The sequence below is a fragment of the Rhinolophus sinicus genome, chromosome 4 (assembly GCF_057876585.1).
Source record: "Rhinolophus sinicus isolate RSI-liver-muscle chromosome 4, RSI-T2T, whole genome shotgun sequence".
Taxonomy (NCBI): domain Eukaryota; kingdom Metazoa; phylum Chordata; class Mammalia; order Chiroptera; family Rhinolophidae; genus Rhinolophus; species Rhinolophus sinicus.
In genome coordinates, this window is record NC_142504.1 from 114,256,915 (window position 1) to 114,277,598 (window position 20,684).

Consider the following 20,684-nt stretch of genomic DNA (forward strand, 5'->3'; position numbering starts at 1 on the left):
ACAGTTGGCCATTTACTACCTGAGTCAACACCTTTCCACTTGAGGCCGAGAGCTTGGAACCTGCACTCCTGGCTCTGTCCCCACAAAGACCCAGTCTTATTTTACTATAAGGTAAGGCCAGGTCTTATTTAATTTTTGCTCCAAAAGACTCATTAGAGCTGATGATCCAGCTAGGTCTTATTTTCGGGGAAACACAGTAGGTACATCCACAGATAAAGGGATTCTGTTCCCCAGGTTGAAAGGCTGGAGAGACGACAGGGAATAAGGAGGTGAAACAAGGATGATAAGTTCTTACGAAGCCTGACCAGCCCTAGGACCGAGGAAGCAATGGGAATAGTTGGGGTTTCCAGGATCTGGAATCGAGAAGATGTCCTGCAAACGCAGGGCTCAGAGCTCAGAGGAGGGCACACAAGAGCCAATAGCTCTGAAGGCATGAAGCATGGTCCCTGAGTGCTAAAAGAAGCTGGAGGCTGCTGTTCAATTTGAAAGACGATGCTGTCAGGAACGGAAGCAAACAACAAAGCAAGTCCTTTTCGTCCTCATGCGTCTTCCAGTTTCCTCTATTACCCTCTGTGATGAGAGCTGAACCGGATTCAGCAGCAAAGGACATACTAGTTTGCACAGTCCCAGCCCTGGCAATTCCGAGCAGGGGTGATTGGCAGGTGAGATATCATGTTTTACCAACTAGCACCGTCCCTAAAAAATGATGTCTATACAAGTGACTGAAAAATAAGCATCAGGTCAGAAAATACCTATCTGGTTTAGAAAAGTCTCAGTGGAGCTGGGAGAAAGAGGCAGGCTCGAGAAAAGGAGAGAGAGTACGCATCTCCTTCCAAGTGCATTAACATTTTATAAAATACTTTAATATTCTCAGTTAATATTAATCAATTAACTAGTTAAATAATTAATCTGGTTATCACACGAAGACTGTCCTTTCAGAAAATTGGGCAAGTATATTATATAAAAATGTGTTCATAGGCTACATCTTAACAATAATGATCTACCTGGAAAAGGTGCCTTTTCAAGGGTAATTTTTTTTTTTTTTAAAGACATATTCATAAAGGTAGCATCTGTGAGAAACAAATAATCTAGAAAGACCCATGGTTTCTAAGTGTACTGAACTGATATGTACTTCAAGCAATTCACTGCTTATGTTTTCTGGTCACTTTTACATTTGTTGCCTATATCTGTGACTATGAATGTGCCCTCCTGGGCAAAAGAATAATATTTTTTCAAAGAATGAACCAATGTAAACTAACATGCTTCAGAGTCTGAGTTTGTAGAGGTGGTAAGAGTTGGGGATAAGTAAGAGCATGTTGGCTGCACAATAATCATGAATTTCAGAAATGGTTTACACGATAACACTGGAGAAGGAAAAAGAAACTTCTAGAAACCAACGCTAGTCAATGATATCAGTCTGAAGCAGGTCAAGTTTATTATTTGCACCTCGAAGGAATTAAAGATGTATTATGAGTTGTTCACTTCTGTAATAACACACAAGGAAGTACAGGACCATAGGCCATAATATACTTTTATACTATAAAAGTATATTATAATATTCTTTTGAAATCGTAGACTTCAGGGTTCAAATAATCTTAATAATGAGATTGACCAGGAGCGTCTGACATCAGTAATCTGTATTTATTTTCATTACCCTGTGTGATTTGTTTGAATAATTCAGTTAAAAGATATCCATAATACAACTTAAGCAAACTCATTAATAAAATGATCAGGATAATTCTTTATTAACAAAGGGCCTCAGATTTATGGAACAGGACTTTTTTTTTTTTTTTTTTTTTTATGAAATCACATCTCTGGCTATTTGAACAATATAATTTTGCTACTTTATTCAACCTTAAGGTTGAATGGATAAGATATGAATAAGGTATCCATAAGGTTATCAATATGGCTAAGAGTGGATAAGATATTAATAATTAATTTAAGTTTTATTTATTTTACTTTCATCTACTTAACAACTTCTTGGCTGGGACCTCTGTCTCATGAGTGTCATAAACGGAAATGAGCAAAGGGAGGAAAAGGTGTGTGTGCAGTGGGCATGACACAAAAACTCACTCAAGTTAGTGAAGTCGCACAACACTGAAGCCCACTTTTGAAATCATAGACATTCAGGAATCAGACAATTTTAATGATTTTGTTTATTTAACCTCCCTTTCCCCCGAGCTGGATTCTGACAGGACTCATTTTGATCATTGAAATATACAAACTTCATAAGATAAAATGCTATTATTTATTTTATCACCAAAATACCAATAACTTAATTGCTATCCCTTTCATAAGGCAACAAGAATCAGTATCATATTTTGCAATTTAGTGTGATAGTCTGAGGTTGAGGAAAATCCATTCATGGAATTTTTTTTTTTTTTAAAGCTATCAAATTTGAGGAAAACTCAAATTCCTAAGAGAAAATTATAGGAAAAGTTGATGCAATAGCTTACATGAATGTTCAGATAATGTCAAAAACCTAACTTTATTAAACACCAAGAATAACAGTTTGTGGAGTCAGACCCATTGAAATATTTTTAGTGGAAAAAAAAAAAAGTGAAATAATAGAAAAGCCAGCATCTCTAAAATGTGGATTGTTCTCATTTAAAAGTCCAAAGATACGAATCTCTAATTAGGTTTCTAGCCTCATTTTAATTACAAAATCAAATGTAAGTTAATTATGACAAATCAAACATTACATGTCTATGTTGCAATACGATTTAATATGATACAGAATATTTCTGTAACTTGACTTTTTTTTAACATAGACTATTCAGAATGGTTATGATTATTTTTTCTGTCACTAAAATTTTCTTTTCTTTTCCATTTATTTGTTTTTGTGGCATAGGAAACTGAATTCCTAACAGGGATGTGTATGGGTAATTCATCTATTCGGTTTGTAAAGCCTGCTTGAGATATAAGGTCTGAGTTGTGATGGACAAGACTGCTTTACTATTTGAAGGACAGAATTCTGTAGAATTCAGCAGTTTTGGAAATGTTGGCAAGCAGATTAATAGTAATTCTGATTTTTAAAATTTACTTTCTAAGAATACACAAAAATGGCATGTGTATAAAATCAGGTAAAAAAAAAAAAAATCCTATTTCCCAATCAGCATACCAACCTTGAATTAAGCAACCAAAATGCACTTGGACAAAAGTAAATAGGTTAATTCGGGGCTTCGTAGGTGTTGCACAGAATGACAGGCCTCCCAGGTTTTAAAAGTGAATTCAAACATACAGAAATAAAATGAAAACAGTTATTTTCAAATTACCTAACAGTGTGTAATTACATCACTGAAAACATCTTATGGAATTACTAAAGCACTTATGTAAGTAATATTTGAACTCACTTTATCAAAAATATAATTATTTCCTAAAATAATTTGATTTGAAATATCTCGAAAGTTTTGAAGCATCTCATTCCTTACTTACCAGAGTCTCCCCATTTGAAAGTAAGCCCAAGGTTGATATTCAGATGGTCCAATATAGTCAATAAATAGGAGTTTTCAATATATGGATAGATTTCAATACTGAATACTGGCTTTTAAAGAGCCTCCTCTAGAGGCCTCCAAAGAAAATTTCCCACGTATCCTGGAGCCCCCACTTCCAAGATCTGGCATTCAGAGTTAAACCACGGACAACGGATCACACCCAGGACCCTGCCTCTGCATTATCACTGTCTTCTTTTCTGATCAGCCAATGCCCGTTGTTAATACTGCTTCGTATTACCACAAAGGAGGCCTATTCTTCATTTGAAATATGTTTTTGTGTTCCTATGCAGCTGTTATATATTAATAGGTGTAAGCAATCTATCTTTATCACTATATTTAGTGTAGTTGGATTTTTTTTTTTTCTAAGTCTCCATTAGTGGAGTTCTGGTGCAAATATCTTTTAAGCAGTGAAGCAGCAAATCAGAAGAATTCTGTATATTTAGGAAGAACTGGAGGAGATGGAAGGCTTGTAGACTCCTACAGAATAAGTGATTGTGAGTTGTTCACCTAATTTATTTACCTGTCTTTCTACTGTTATAAAGAGTCTTGTCATGTACATCATACTTTTTTGAGATCATTCATTCAAAGTGTAAAGGACCCTATGAAGACTTCTAAATAAATTAATATAAAATATGGTTAATCATTTCAAAGAAACTATCTTTGGATGCAGATGCATCAACTTTGAATTAAAGAGCATAAAAGTAGGTATGATAATAAATAAATCTGTCAAATCAATTTAAAAAGGCTAATTTTAATGAGCAATGTATATAAAAATATGTAGCAAAATAAAAACATAATCTTTCTTTATTATAATATGTTCGATTTTTTTTTTCTATTTACCGGTTTATCAAATTCATGAGAATGATTATTTCTGTAGCTTGACATTTTTTCAATATAGACTATTCAGAATGGTTATGATCCTTTAGTTTTTCTATCACTAAAATTTTCTTTTCTTTTCCATTTATTTGTTTTTGTGACATAGGAAACTGAATTCTTAACAGGGATGTGTGTGGGTAATTCATCTGTTCGGTTTGTAAAGCCTGCTTGAGATATAAGGTCTGAGTTGTGATGGACAAGATTGCTTTACTGTTTGAAGGACAGAATTCTGTAGAATTCAGCAGTTTTGGAAATGGTGGCAAGCAGATTAATAGTAATTCTGATTTTTAAAATTTATTTTCTAAGAATGCACATTCAATATTTTAAAAGTACCCAATCACTAAATAAAACTTTATAGAGTGTGTATATAATTCAACAGCAACTAAATATATGATTTGACTTTATTTATATTTAAACACATCTTAATTAGTGAGATTTCAGGTATCATATGTGCCTTTAGTATAAGAACAACTCAGAATGGTGTGGTGTGGGTTATAAAATGGACTGTGATTTTAAAGCATTTAAAAAAGACTCTCCTATTCTAAAACAAAAACATATTCCATAAAATTTTGGAGATATAAGCCTCAATGCTAAAGGATGTCCTGTAGCTTAAATTGTGGAAAGAGTTGATATAAAGTGTGGACTTATGTAAGTCAGTATTTTTTATCACTCTAATAGAAGAAAACATTTCTCTTAACTCAAATTAGGAAATTATTATACATTTTTATATATCTTTATATAAAAAGTTACAAGTAGCAAGCATATGACACAAAGAAATGGAAGAGTAACAGTAGTATTCGAGGATGCATGCTTTTTACAATGTGTCTAATAAAAAGGATATTTTTCCAACTGAAATATCCAGAACTGACATGCAGGGTATTTTCTCAAACTGTCAATTCAATCATATTGCTAAGTGCTCAATCAAAAAAAAAAAAAAAAAAAACGAAAAAAACACATTTCTATTGAAGGGTATAAATGGTAAAATACCTGATTTCAAAAACTATTTCTGAAACTGGCATTTTCCTTTGATAAGAAACAAAAAAGAAACTGAGGGTATATAGGAAAGACCAAAAAACTGAGATTGTTCTTATTGCAAACTAGTAATTTTACTTGTCACTTTTGGCTGCACTTAATCATAACACAATAACAGATGTTATAGTCCGTAAGACCTCTAGCTGGTGTTTCCAGGGTCCATATTTTCACTTTTCACTGTAGCATGTTCAAAATCACTCAGGAACGCACTATTCTCAAGCAGTCTATATAATGAAAACAGTGTACATGTAATGCAAAGTTCATCCAAAATCGTGGGTTTTTTTTTTCACAGATCACACAATGTACAACTATATAACAGAGACGAAAAACAACATAGAAACAAAGTGAAACCGACAGCAAAAATAAAGTCGGGGTAGTCTTAATCAGGAACTAATTTCTTCTTCAAGTTTCCAGTAAATCTCAAAATGTATTTAAATACTAAGGAGCACTTGGTGGCCAGCAACCAAATTAGGAAATGAACAAGTCATTGTGCAGCGGGGGTGTCTTGCTGAAGAAATAACAAATGTCTGTAATTCTTAAGTTGGGATAAAGGCAGTGGAATGAATTTAGAAATATGTCCACTTTTCACAATTCACTATAGAATTTTCTTTTCACAGTCCCCATGTTTGTATAAATAGTTCTTCTCTGAAAATAAAACACAGTTAAAACATTTTCTCCCGTTGAAAAATGCATACAAATACACCAATGTATCAAGGTAATATAGAGCATGGAATAGCATTCACCTAGTTCATAGGTCAGAGGAGTTTTAAAGAGATTAGCTGTCAAGCAAATTTCACTGGGGACAAATTAGTCTAATATAGGTATGGACTATCAAATGCTAAAAGTAAAGCCATTACGATACCCAGCGACAAATTAGAGGTACACACAGACAACTGGTACTTATGACACGCTCCACATTACAAGCATCCAACGTAACATGCTGCATTAATTTTGATGAAATAACCTACATAGTCATGCAAAAATAAGAGTGCACACATTGGAGAAGAACCAGTGAACACTTAGTGTATGAGTTTGGAGTGAAATGTTGCCAAATTAAATCAATAAAATTATTATCAATTTTATGTATTGACTTCAATTATATTGAGACAATATTCAATTTTTTAAATTATGAAAACCTTAGGTTTCTTCTGCTATTGCTTGGAAGAGGTCACTAATTTTTGTATCTTTGCCTTAACACATATAAAATTTAACTCGTTAATTGAACATCTTTTTACTAACACTGTAGCACCATGCTTCATGGTGAGAATATTCACATTTATTTTAAACACACATGTACTAAGAATCATCTTCCATCAGCATTGAATTCATTATATCTCTCGTCATGAAAGGTTATAAAACACGTATCACAGGAAATAATGAATAAAGAACCCATTCCCTAAAAGAATACAAGACGAGTGCAACAAAACAAAACAAAACAAAACAGAATAGAACAAAGTGGGAGAAGGGACTGAGGGCATTTGCTTACCTTGAATTTTCTTTTTAGACCCTAGTTGTGTTGTATTCAGATTCATGTTTGCTTAGAGACCCAATGAGGCAGAACCTGGAACGTTACGGCTATTTCATTCAACAAAGTAATATTTGCACACAAAAATAAATATGCACACAAGTCATTACTTAAAAGCATTCCTAAAAATTCATAAAACTATGGAAATATATTTTTGATATCAGCATGCAAAAATATCAAATCAACTGAAATATTTTAGGTTTTGAGGATGGATGATGAATCGGAAAAGTATGTACATTTACAAAACAAACTACTTGCTAGTGAACATGCAAAACAAGACATAAATAGACTGGACTTGGGGATTTAAAATAACTGTTTCCCTAAACTTAAATTTTCGTTCCTCCTTTTTTTAACTCATTTTAGGGCTACTAATATAATGCAGATAATATTGTCTCTATATTAAAAGGAAAATGAATTAAATGTTTCTACTAATGTTTGCTACATTTCAATATAAATATCAAGCATTTAGCATAGCATGCTGTCCTATGCAATTTGTAATATAACTAACTATTCCATGATATGTGGAAAAAAGTATTTTCATTTCATACCAAAAATATAATACATTATATTGCAAAATATGCTATTTCTACTTTAAAATTATTCAACAAGATGGGGTTAACCACCTCGGTAAGGCAACTATTTCAAAATATCATTTCATCTATTAAAAGATATAAATACTGATTGGGACAACACTTGTGAGCATGTGGATGGAAATTTGCAATGCAGATCTGTGATATAAACTAAAACCATAGTTTCTGTAGAAATGCATATTACGTATGCATAGAAATAAGTATCTTTGGTCTGTGTGCTCACACACATACACATACATGGATGAGATTTCGAAAGCGTATGGAGAGAGCACTGAAACGGGAAAAAGAAGAGGGACAAAGTCGAGACACTATGGTTGAAATCATTAATCAAAAGAGAAACTGAAATGTGAAGACCAAATAGAACACAAGGTTCTGGAAGCATTTCTGTCCTCAGGTTATGGTTGTCATCAAGAAATCGACTGATACTGACCGCTGGACGGCTCTGTCGTGTCGCGACAGCCTGTGACTGGTGGTGGGCACCTCCTCGATCTCGTCGATGTCACAGGCCGCGGCGGCCTCTTGCGAGTAGTTGTGTTTCATGACAAGGATGTTTCTTCGGTTCGTGGGCGGGACGAGGGGCTTGGCGGGCTGGGGGGGCATCTCTGCCAGGACAGACGCGTCTCTTGTGCTGAGGTTGCTGCGGCTGCCTTTCGCGCTGGACAGCTGTGATCCACAGTGATGGTCATGGATGCATTTGGAAGACGACCTCCGCAGTTTGTGGTAGTTTTCAAAGTCATCTGCCACATGGGCAAAGTCCGCGGTGGCCGCTGTCCCTCTGAGGGTGCACAGCTCGTAATGGGGAGGCTCAAACACCTCCTGGAAAACCGTCTGGTCACAGTCCGGCTTCCTGTGGACATATTTTTTACGAGGCTGTTTGATCTGCACAATGACAGAAACGATAATAAGGATGATCACAATGCAGGAAGTCACGCCAATGACCGTCCCACTGGTGTTGCTCAGCTGGTCCAGCAGGCTGGTTTTCCTCTTTTCTACAGGTCGAGGGGAGTGAAAACAACAGAGAGAACAAGACACAACCCACCACGCATTAATATGGGAGTCAGAGCGCGGACCGAGAACTTTAAGATGCAACAGGCTAAGCACAGAATTTTTACAGGCTCAGAGCAGCACGAACAAATCTTTACAAATGAACCCAAATTTTCGCTTTTCACAATGACCCTGTCGTCTAGCCTTGACACAGCCCTCCCATTGCCCAGCATTCCTGCTTTAAATGTAAATGTTTGTTGGGAGAAGGTCTTCTAACACCTTTTGAATGACATCTGCAAAGGATCTCTTCATTTTAAAAGCAGTAAAGTCTTTTTCTTCTCACAGGTGTAAAGAAAACCTCCAAACTCCACTACTGGGAGCATGACTCCACCTATATTGTTGTGAATTTATTCCTGATGTGGATAACTGAAGTGAAAGCAAGAATAATATTCTGAACCCAAAAGGTAACTAAACTTTACGACAGACATTTCTGGAATGGTGGCTCAAAGGCATCTGGGCATTTTCCCCTGTGACACAACCATAAGTGGTAAAAAATTATGTTTAAAAGTCCCAGCCATTTAAAGCCTGAGAAATTATCCTACTGGCACACAGCACAGGAAGGTACATTTAATAATAATAATAATAATAATAATAATAATAATAATAATAAATCTCCCACATTTCTTGAAGAACCATAATTGTCGCATTTAAGCTCTCACCAGCCCCAATTCATCATGATAAAAGCTGTCCTCAGGGAGACTCCAGATAACGCTGGCTGCCTCTCCCCACAGCTCCAGCCTGCAGCTACAGGGCCTCCCCTGAGGGGCAAGCCGGTAGCATTCCTCACCTCCCATCCATACTGCAAATGCTCAATTCCAAGCAGGGGTGGCTGAGATATGGGGGCTCCCTTCCCCCACCAGCCCAACAGGTAGGACAGAGGCTCTAATTCAGGGGCAGAGGGCTGAGAATGGAGGCCTGTCACACTGGTCCCAGCTCCTTCATCCAGTGGAAGCATCTGGAAGCCAGCTGAGAAGACGAGATGTGACTGAGAGAGGGGCGCCACTGTCCCTGCTCCCCCTTCCCCCAGAGCTGCGGTGCAGGAGGGTCTGCCCATGAAGAGAGACAGCCCAGAAGGACAGAGAGCACTACAGCTTTCCCTGAAGAAAGCTACATTGTTTGGCACCCAGTGTGGACATGCTCAACACAATGGAAATTCACAGTGCTGTAGTGAGATTCTTCACAACACATTTAATTTCCCATCCATTGCAAAGTGGCTCCTTGGACACAAAATGGATGGTGCTCACGTCCTGCCTTCATATATCTGGGCCAGATCTGCCCCTCTTACACACTGTATGGACCACGGCTGCTGTGCGTTGCCTATGTGCTTCTGCCCACAGGAGGTGTTGGAATAGGGAATACTGGACTTGAAGCATGAAAGAGTTCTCTGCCTGTTTCTTTTCCTTTGCCAGTTGGTTCTCATTATATCTGAATAAAAGAGTATGGCTGGTATTTTCAACTTTACGAACACATGCAACATTTCTACCCAAGCCAAGCTCAACGTCTACAGAACCAGACTCTTTACAGGCTGCAGGAGGGAGCAGGACTTTGCAAACTGTTTTCATCAGAAAGGAAGCAAAGCATTTAGGTACCAAATTGAAGCTGAGTTTAAGTGGCTGGAAGTACTTGAAAGCACACACATGCCTTCAGTACGCTCTCTCCAGAGTACACAGGCCCCGTTCAGTGATGACAAAGTGGAATAATGGCAGATGCCACCACAGATTCAGGGCACCCGGTGTGACAGGAAACTGCTCTGCACTGAAAGCTCCCGTTGCCTCTCCATGGCCCCACGGAGATGTCTTTAATGAGCCTTCAAGGGTTAAGGATGGTTCACTGTGCGTGAATGAATGAGAAACTTTCAGTTACAGCCGTAGTGATGGCAAAAAAAAAAAAAAGGCTTACCAATGGATTATAAAACACACACAAAGTTCATAAAAGCCACTCTATACTCTATCTTTAAGGCTATCTGATCCACATAAACATTGGCATAAACGTCCTCCCCACCTCCAGGCAGGGAATTTTGCAAATTTCAAGGATGAATCATTACCTTTACAATGATTTTCATCCCAAGGATACACACAGTTCTGGAGTCCATTGCACACCAGTGTATTGTTAATGCACATGTTACTGTGGCAAAAGAATGTGTTGCCTTCACAGGGAGCTAAAAGCCAAAAGAAAAAGACAAAGGAGTTACAGGGGATGTTCAGTAGCAAGCCATTCACATTGCAAATCTAAAAACACAAAGATCACAATGATAATTTGCCGCCCAACTGAGATAAACCAGCTGACATTACGTTTTCAGAAGTGGTGGCGTGGTGGTAATTATTTCTTGTGTTACTAACAGAGCTGGTGTTCCTCTCGAGATGTGTGGCTTGTAAACCAGGCACGGGAAAGCTCCAGCATAAAAATGAAGTACATTATCCATTCGGTTCTGTTCTGTTTTTTTTACTCAGTGCATTCAGTTAGCAAAACATAAGTGCCTATCACATGCACATTATACTTCACATTCGGTCTGTACATATTTAGTTGTCCTGTGCAAAAAGACTTAATTTAAATGCTTCTGAAAAGTCTATGCTTACACAATACTAATGAAGAAGGTATATATCAAATGAAACCCATAACATTATTTAAGCATATGAAAAAGACAAAGAATGTCATGGAAATTCAGAACGGGAGAAAAATAATCCTGATAAACATAAGAAAACTATATATTATTCCCATCAACATTTAACATATATATGGTGATGAAATTAGCCTATTTTGAATGCATTTCACACATTCTAGGAACTTCAGGTACAATGGTCCATGATCTCCATATTACAATGCATTTAGGGGGCTGGGAGGTAAAATAAGAACCCCAGGAAGGTGTATAATTTAGCTACATAAACATAAGAAATAGTGAAGAATTTAATATAGCAAAGTAAAATGTTAGATGTAACTTTGATATTAGGAAAACATTATTTCTTTCATTATCACAGTAACAGGATATTTAGAATAATCCGTCTCTAAAGTAATACTGCATTAGGGTTTATAGTTGACAGACAGTCCTTTAAAGTTAACTTTTGTTTTTACCTTGGTAATCATCCCACGTATCTCATAAAAATTGTGTGTGGGGGGTCGGGCGCCTTTAACCCCCATTTTGTTCAAGGGTCAACTGTATTTTCGATATTAATCAAAATTGTCAGGAAGCTACTTTGCATGAGACAATTTAATATATTTTAATACTCCTAGAGGAATCCTTAAAATAAGGAAACAAACACTCAAGGCTTGAAAATCAAAGAGCACAGCAAAGATAGAGCCAACTCAAGAGAAACGGGTCCTTACAGCTCTCGGGGCCCTTCCCCCACCCCTTTTCCAGAAGAACAGAGTTTCTTCTTCCCTCAGCTTGGTTTCACTTTAGATCCCTGGTTAAAAAGTAAAAAAAAAAAAAAAAAAGAACAAACAAAAAAACAAAAACAAAAACATAACAGTCATGTTGGAAAAAAAAATTTAGAACTAGAGAGTACAAAATGTGCAATAGTCATTTTGAAAAGTCTTATGTTTAACATTTTATTGGGCTAGTGATTTGTTAAGCATCCTATAAACCTTTTATAATGTAAAACTTAATGACGCAACGCAATATATTATCACAAAAATGTGCTTTTTTTGTAAGACACTAAATTTGAATTTCTGAAGTCAATCACAGTGGCTTTTGTCGAGCTGATACAGGCTGTTTAGCAGATAATGAGTGTTGGCAAAATGTGCACACAGAACAAACAGGAGTTTCCTGCAAATAGATTAGAGTGGCTGCAAAATGCGTTAGTAACAAATGTAAAAGACACATTACCTAATAAATTGCAGTAGTTTTGAAAGTACAGTTATCCATCAAGTAAAGAATACCTTTAAAAGAGCATAAATATTTATTGACCTTCTAGAATGAGTTGGAAAAATTATTGTAATTACTATTAAATAGGATGGGTTACTTTTTAAAAATGAACATGTAAATAAAAATGACTTTGCATTCTATAATTGAGTGAAATATGACAGTATGTTTGTAAGAGCACTGAGATTGAATTCCAAATTCTCCAAATGTGATTTCAGTTTCTGCTGCTTAGTAGTTGTGAAAATATCTTATAAGCTACCAATCGCAGTCCCAGCATCATTTATCATTAAATATTGGGGGTTGGACTTGAATGTACAGGGAAGCCAGGACTGCCAATAAATCACATTCCTGACATACTTCTTTACATCAAATGATCACGCAAATGTGTCAGTAATTGGAATCATCCTCGCTGTTTACAGTTATTATTATTCCAGGTAGTAGTAGCCCATCTTTCCCCCCTTACCATTGCTAACATATACAGAATTGCCATGCAAACAACAACAAAATAAATAAAAATAAAAAGCAAATCTTGCCATGGCAAAGAAACAAATGTATAACAACTTACATTCCTTGAAGACAAATCAATTGTATTTCATAAACACCAAAAGTAAAACATATCAGATTCTAAATTTTCTTGATATTTTTATGTCTGAATATTTCTCTCATATAGTTGCATCTTCAGTGGTTTAAGAAAGAGTCTCAGTTCTAGCTCTTGCTAAGGAAAACATCATGTGGCACCTTTGTGCCCCCAAATCGCGCTACGTTCTTATTGCTCTTTCAAGCACGTCGGGTACACCACGTCGGGTACACTCTGCAGTCCCATCATTGCCCACACTCCCTGGCATGCTGCTGGTAACTTCGGCTTAGTGGCCACCCCCCCACCCCCTGACCTCCCACACACACAGGCCTTGTCTGTCCTGGAATACCCCTTCTCCACTTGGAACTCAAAATCCCATCAGAACTGCATCATCGATACAGTTTTGAAATATTCCAACCTAACAGAAAATTACCTTTTCCGTAAATCCTATTACAAGTTTTAAACGAGTTTAGCACTACATGCTATCATCTTTCCCAGTAAGTTCGTTGAGGTTAGGGGCATGGCTTTTTAAAAATGTATATGTTTTTAATCTCTTATAGGGCTTCACATGCTTAGACTTGTAGGAAATATTCAACAGATATTTTTAATATGTTAATCTTACGGAGCAAAAATTTAACTCTGGTCAGGCTGCTCCTCCGAGCTATGTCCCAGGGAGCAAACTCTGACAGGTGCGTTTATTGGTGCAGAAGTAACCTTCAATGCCATGGTCTTCACATCCAGTACAAATTGGGATATTCTCAGAAACTGAACCTCAGCATCATTGCTCTGCTCTCTTACTATTACTGACAAAGCACGTAGTCTACCAAATTGTAGAGAACTTATTCTACTTAGAAATTCAATATACACCTATCAAAAGCTCTTGACTCTTAAAAACCAGCCCCCTTAATTCCCCAAGTTATCTGGAAGAAACTCATTGTTAAGTTTTTCTGGTAATAAAGTGGCAACTAAGGAAGTGATACAGAGCACAAAATTCAGAGGACCACACACTAGCAGTTTCCAGGACCATTGCATTCTTTTGGGTTCTATTTTAAAATCCGCATGTTCCCATTTGGACCGCTAGGTGGCAGTGTGCACCATAGTTTGGTGAAATTACGTTTCACTCTATCATGATGCTTTTAAACCATGAATGCATCTGGGATAAACAACGGTTTATATCTGTATATTCCTGATTCTTAAGAAATAGAAACTTTAGCAGGAGATAACCAAATTAATTTTGAGCATGTGTGAATTAGGTAAGGGAGGACAAGGGAGAACGGCAGCCATGTTACTCAACACAAAGGAAGTTTTATTTAAAATTTTAGTAAAGAATCAGGAAACCTATATGCTATGATCTTAGAGGTCTAATCACAATGCATCATCATTTTCAGTAGTTTTCACATGTAAATATTGCTCCAATTTTGTACTTAAAGGGTTTTTAATTTATAATTGCTATTTTAATGCTAAAGCCACGAATGCTCATTCTAAGTTATTTCTTTCTTCTCCCCCATTTCTTACTAAATCCAGAAATCCATCAAATACTGTTCAGGAAATAGTAAAACCAAATGTAAAATAAAATGGCAGATTTCTCTCAGAAATAATTGATCTTTGACATACCTGTGCTTTATGGTTAATAAAACTATTAATATCATTGGTAGATTCAGAGTCAAAGAACATCACACTTCATCAAGAAAATTTGGAAATAAAGTGATGCTTGATCTATATTCCTTTAAAAATCATGACATTATTTAAATAACACCTCGGGGCTGAAGGTCAGATGCTTCCCCCCACGTCTCCCAGCCCCGGTCCCGAGTCTCCTCTCCACACACATTCTCCTTGCTTTCCTCAAAACCTTTTCTTTTAACTTCTTTAATTTGAGGTTTGTCAGAAGTTCACCCCCCTCTGCTGGCCTGTGTGTGCACAGCCTCACATACATACACATTCATACACTCACATACATGCGCGTGTGTGTGATCACACACAGACACACACACACTCCTTTGGATCTTCTGCTTCTGCTCTTTTTTATGCTTCATTATTTCTCCAATCTGGAATTGGAATGGAAATGGTCACAGAACTATGTGGAGAAGCAGCAGAATGAGGAAACGGCTTGGAGGACACGGACATGTCCTTGCTTCAGTTCCTGAATCCAACTTTTATCAGCATTGAAGACACTGACTTATTAAAACTTTCTGACACTCAAGATGCTCTGGAGTGTACCACCGCCTGTGCCTGACAGAAGGGAACAAAGCTTAAAAATATGACAACAATGTATACCTTGCTACTAAGTATCATTTTTAACAATGATATTCTAATTATAGAAAAAAAGCAAATGCAAAATAAATAAATAATATATGTGGCCATCAGAATTAACCCCAAAACAAATGTTTTGTTTTGTTTTTCCCAAAATAAATGGAAAACATTTCCCTGTCGTAATACTTTCAACTTAAAATGGCCCTCGAGCTATGCAGTTAGAAGAAATGGCATTTTATTTGAAAAATGATGATCAGATTTGAGGCCAGAAATAGATTTGTGCATCTTCTCCTCATCTCCTTTATCATCTTCATCTTTTTTTTTGAAAAATCAATATCTGCTTCTAAAACTATGTTCCAATGTGACTCAGTTATCAGTCAAAATATCCAGTATTATTGACATATATTTTAATCTTTTTTTAATGCAAGAAAGTCTATTCACAAACTTCAATTTAATACCACTCGCATTAGATTCCCTCTCATCTTTCTGCTAAAATTGCATATTCCTACTGTTCCAAAGGACATCATATTAAGAAAAGAGGAACACCTTCGTGAGAAAATCATATTCTATAAATAAAGACCATTTCTTTCCTCACAGAGGACATAATCCACATCATGATTTAACCATTACTACTTGAGTCCAAGAAATTATTATACATTTTTATATGAGGATTATGTCTTCCTTGGATCAGCAACATGATTTATTCATTGTGTGCAATTAGACGTGACTACAGTTACAGCAAGGAAGATACTGTATTTTGTTGGGGTCTGAACTCTGATTATTATTAGAACTCGGACATTTGGCCCAGGCTTTGTTTCCATGACTGGTGTACACATATCTGTAACAGTTGTTAGTTTATACACACTGTTCTGTTAAAGGTACTGTATTTGGTTTCATGGTTGAATGTACTAACTCCCAAAGGAGGATTTGCAATCAAATTAGAGCCAACTATAAATGGGCCACAATAGCATCAGTCTTGTGATATGCTAGTTCAAAGGCTAACAATGCAGAATATTTGTTTTCTATCTCCAAACAATAAACGTGTACTGCCTATTTTCAGTGACACGCATAAACTACAGTAGCTGTACAGCCAGAGTCAAAGAGACCAATATACTCATAAATTATACACAAGAATCCTACCCAAAATGACAAGGAATGTGCTGCCTTTCTTCTGTCCACAAGACCCCTGGTAGACCCCCAACTTTACTACAGATCATGTTGATCTCAAACTTTCAATGGAAGTTCTGCAAAATTTCCTAATTCAATAGACAAACATAGCAGCCCAATTATTTCAGTTAAGATGATTGTTTTAGCCTACACCAAACTACTTGATGAAACTGACTTTAAAGTTTAGTTATTGCACTAAACTATATCTCTATATGCATACAACATTTTCACTGATTTGAGTTAAATGAGCAAGTCAGTGATAAATGTCCAACAAAAATTAACTTATTTTTTATATCTTTATATTAAGATATTTTTGACAGTTATTTTCTTTATGGTACATCTGGACTCAACTAACTGTTTAGAAGGAAGGAGGGACGGAGCGAGGGAGGGAAGGGAGTCCCTGGGAGATTATAAAATTTTGTACCATTTTCCTTTGTTTAAAAGCTTTGTTATATTTGAAAGCAAGAAACTGCTAACTTAATCGTGTCAATATACGCTTATCCCATGAATAGACACAATTGTAGACACACCGTCTATTGACCGTGTGCTATAATACGTCTCAGACACATATATTTAAAACTTACAGCTGCCCTGTAATGTAAGGACATGACAGTGGGGGCAGGGAAAGACAGAAATGGGAAAAGCAAAGGAGATCTTGGATGTGGGAGAGCAACTGTTTCATCCAGGACACCCTGACAGCTCCTGAGTCACAATTTGCTGTGAAATGTTACAAGAGCAACCTTTTCTAATTATTGCCATCATTTAAAATATTAGGGCTAATTCAAAGATTCACTCATGCCACCTGGGAGAGAAAAAGCTGATGCTCCCTGCAGGTAGTAAGAGCATTGGAGAACCCTGGGCTCAGCCATCAGCCTTTGTCATGCAGTAAATTCGCCATCCATTGAGTGTGTCTTGGAGGTGAAAATAGGGGAGACATTATAAAGACAGTAGTGATAATTGAGTCTAAGAGAATAGGTTATTAGATAGTGACATGGTACCATCAACTGTTGGCATCATTATCACCTCTCCCCAAAAAACTCTGTTGTTATTATACATGAGTCTTAATTATCCCAATATAAAAAATGAATACTGCTTTTATTTACTTAGATTTAATAAATCCCTTCAGAAGGGTTTATCAAATTATATTTCTTTATTAGTTTTAACATGTGTACTGAAATAATAAACATGCCATGTAGAAAAATCAGAAAATACTGATAAACAAAAAGCCTCATCACCTAAAATTAATCACTATTAATATTTCAATTGCATTGCCGCCTATACATGTATATTACATATATTATAGATACTATATATTAAATATTTATTGCACATATTCACAGGGGTCTATTTTTAATGTACATGTGTTCTGTTTGCTATTTGCTTTTAGAATCTTATTTCTTAACATAGTTCAATGTTATTAAGTATCAATCTAACGCATCATCTTAACAGTTAAAGAGTGTATAAACGTTCCAAGGAACACTTAACCTAGCTATTTAAGCAATTTCCACCTCTTAAATGGTTTAAACATAGTCATTACTAGTGTATATTTTTAGGTTAATTTTTTAGCTCAACAGGTGAGATCCTATTTTTTTTTTTAAACTTATTTTAGAATTGTAATATCTAGTGTTCAGTTGCCCTTTAGCAAACTTTTACTTTGCCACCACCATACATGTGTTTTCATTTTACTACTCTCTCCAAAAGTGGGTATTCTGTTATTGCTAATTTTTTTAACTATCTGAGAGGTGAGAATGATGTCTCATTCCTATTTTAATTTACATCTCTTTCTGTACTCCTATGTAGAGTTGTTTGTTTCCTCCACCAACGGCCAATTATGTTTCTCTAAGATTTTTTTTTTTTTACTTTATTTGCCCCGTTTTGTATTGGTGTACTTATATAACTTTCTTATTGTCTTCTACAAACTTTATTCTTTATAACATCAGGAAGTTCACCCACTGCCTAGCACTTGTGGTGCCAATTGTTCTCCAGCTCACCTTTCTCCTTTTTATTTTATTATGTTTGTGCATATTAGTGCATTTTTTAAACTCTGTATATTTGTATATGGTGATATTTTTCTTTATCCACACTGTTCTATGTCTACTTTAGAAAGAGGTATGAAAATATGACACACATTCAACAATTTCCCCAGCACATTTTGTGTATTGTAGATATTTAAATCTATGCCAGCTGGTATTTATGCTGCTATATGACATACATAAGTAAATATTTTTCGTGTTAATAAAGTGGTCTTAATCTTTTTTCAAATGCACCAACTCATAATGGTGAGACCTGGAAATCTCTATCAGTTAAACGTGAATTTACATTTTAGTCTGTGTTATAATGGGTAACATTTCTTCCTCTAGTATACAATATTTTCTCTCCTTCGTGAAGTATTAGTGAAAGCAATGACTTTTGAGTAACAATCAATCACTGTGCAGGAGAGTAGAGACCCAACTAATGTAAACAACTGCTGGAGAAAAACAAATGCTACAAGAGGAGAGTTGGGTTTCTTCAAATACAGCGTTAGTGTGGATAATTTACTAAAGTAAATGAGGAAGTGTGTCGTTGGGGTGTGGGACAGAGTACCAGATACAAATAACAGTTTCTGAAGTGACTCACACACTTGAACTTAATTAGAATGAGTGTGGTGACACCTGAAGAGGAACAGCCATCTTGCTCACCTTGTGCCATCAGTGCCTGGGTGCTTACCTGCTCACTGAAGGAAAACAGAACAAATGGAGGAATACCAATAGTATCGAAATGAAAACTCATCGATGACTAGGTTAATAGAACAGCAGTAGATACTCAACTTCTAGCATCCAGCCGATGCTAGAGTGATGATTTTTTTTTATGGCCTACAATTATATTCTGCCAGATCTCTTGAACTACCAAATTTAGGAATAGCAATACATTAATAAATGGTAATATATTTATTAATGTATTGCTATCAAATAATATATTTAAGTAATATATTAAGGAACATATATAGGTTGAGATTTGGATTATCCATCACATTAAATGAATATGTTTTAGTTTTCTATTGCTGATTAACAAATTTTTACAAACTTCCTGGCTTCAAACAACATCCATGTATTATCTCACAGTTAGGCAGGTCAGAAGTCTCAGTTGGCTGAGTTCTCTCCTTCGGGTCTCACTAGATTAAAATCAAGGAAGCTGCCTGGATTGGGTTCTTATTTGGAGAATGGAGGCCTCTTCAAAGTCATGCAGGGTGATGGAAGCCTTGGGGTTGTCGGACTGAGGTTCCTGTTTTCTTGGTGGCTGTCAAATGGGGGACATTTTGAATTCCAAAAGGCCCCCCACCATGCTCTGTGAAATGGCCCTCTCTATACCACGGCAGTGTGTTCCCTTAAGGTCAGCAGCTTAGAGGTCAGCCTTCGCCCATCCTGACCTTTAGACTTTCTTTGCAAAGGACGTACAACTTAATATCAATATGTGTTGTGTACAGTCAGACCAACCAGGGAAGACTCCTTTCTGATTAGTTCAAAGTCAAGTGATGAGGGATCTTAACTACTTATTTAAAACCCCTTTTGCCATATAATGTAACATGATCATGGAGTGATACCCCACGATATTCACAGTTTCTTCCTGCACTCAAGGGGAGGGCTATATACAAGCCTTGTGCACTGTGGAACTGTTGGGGTCATCACAAAATTCTGCCCATCACAGGCCACCTGCTGGCCCTCAATGCTTCATTTCCCTCACAGGTGCCAAATATATCCCTCTGCCCCAAGGCTTACAAAAGGATCACCCCAGTACAGCATCAGCTCAAAGCCCAAACTCTCACCGTCTATGGGGTGTGGATGAGGCTCCTGAGAGCAGTCCTGGAAGGGGCCTGCCCATCAGGCCCAGCCTGGCTCCTCTCCATGTATGTGCTCATGAGAGCGAGCTGCCCTAACACTCCCTACACACGATGGTGGGACAGGCTAAGATGGTAGCTATGGAGATTCTGGTTCACAAAAGGGAGAATGAAGAGTAAATGGAGTCACTGGTCCACCACAGTTTTGAAACCCAGCAGGGGAAATGGCGGATTTTTCTGGATTATGTTTCGGGTTCAAGGACTAATCATCTGTAGCTGAAGGCCTTGCCCTCCAGGCTCTTGGTTCTACTCTCTGAGTCATCCTTCCTTTCTCGTAAAAGGTAATATATGTTTGCAGCCGAGTAGTCTTATCAGATTGCTTCATGCCATTAGGATTTTGGGGTTCCAACAACCTCCTTCTATTTAGTTCCCTCTGTCCCTTTCACTCCAAACTGA

General features: G+C 36.8%; 1 protein-coding gene across 4 annotated transcripts in view; it reads right to left on the reverse strand.

Moving 5' to 3' along the window:
• Nucleotides 1–2,138: 2,138 nt before the first annotated feature.
• NETO1 (neuropilin and tolloid like 1) overlaps nucleotides 2,139–20,684 on the reverse strand; it is a 79,809-nt gene continuing 61,263 nt past the window's right edge. The window contains exons 8-11 of one of the 4 annotated variants that reach the window (XR_012498690.2): nucleotides 10,606–10,719; nucleotides 7,948–8,506; nucleotides 6,889–6,977; nucleotides 2,139–5,626 (exon numbers count right to left, since the gene is read on the reverse strand). Coding sequence is in view for 2 of the 4 variants with exons in the window: in XM_074339844.2 (XP_074195945.1) it covers nucleotides 6,903–6,963; nucleotides 7,948–8,506; nucleotides 10,606–10,719 (734 nt within the window). In the remaining 2 variants the exon portion in view is untranslated. Of the gene's footprint in view, nucleotides 6,048–6,888; nucleotides 6,978–7,947; nucleotides 8,507–10,605; nucleotides 10,720–20,684 lie in introns of all 4 variants that reach the window. The other 3 variants (XR_012498689.2, XM_074339844.2, XM_074339843.2) reach the window with 3 other exon arrangements.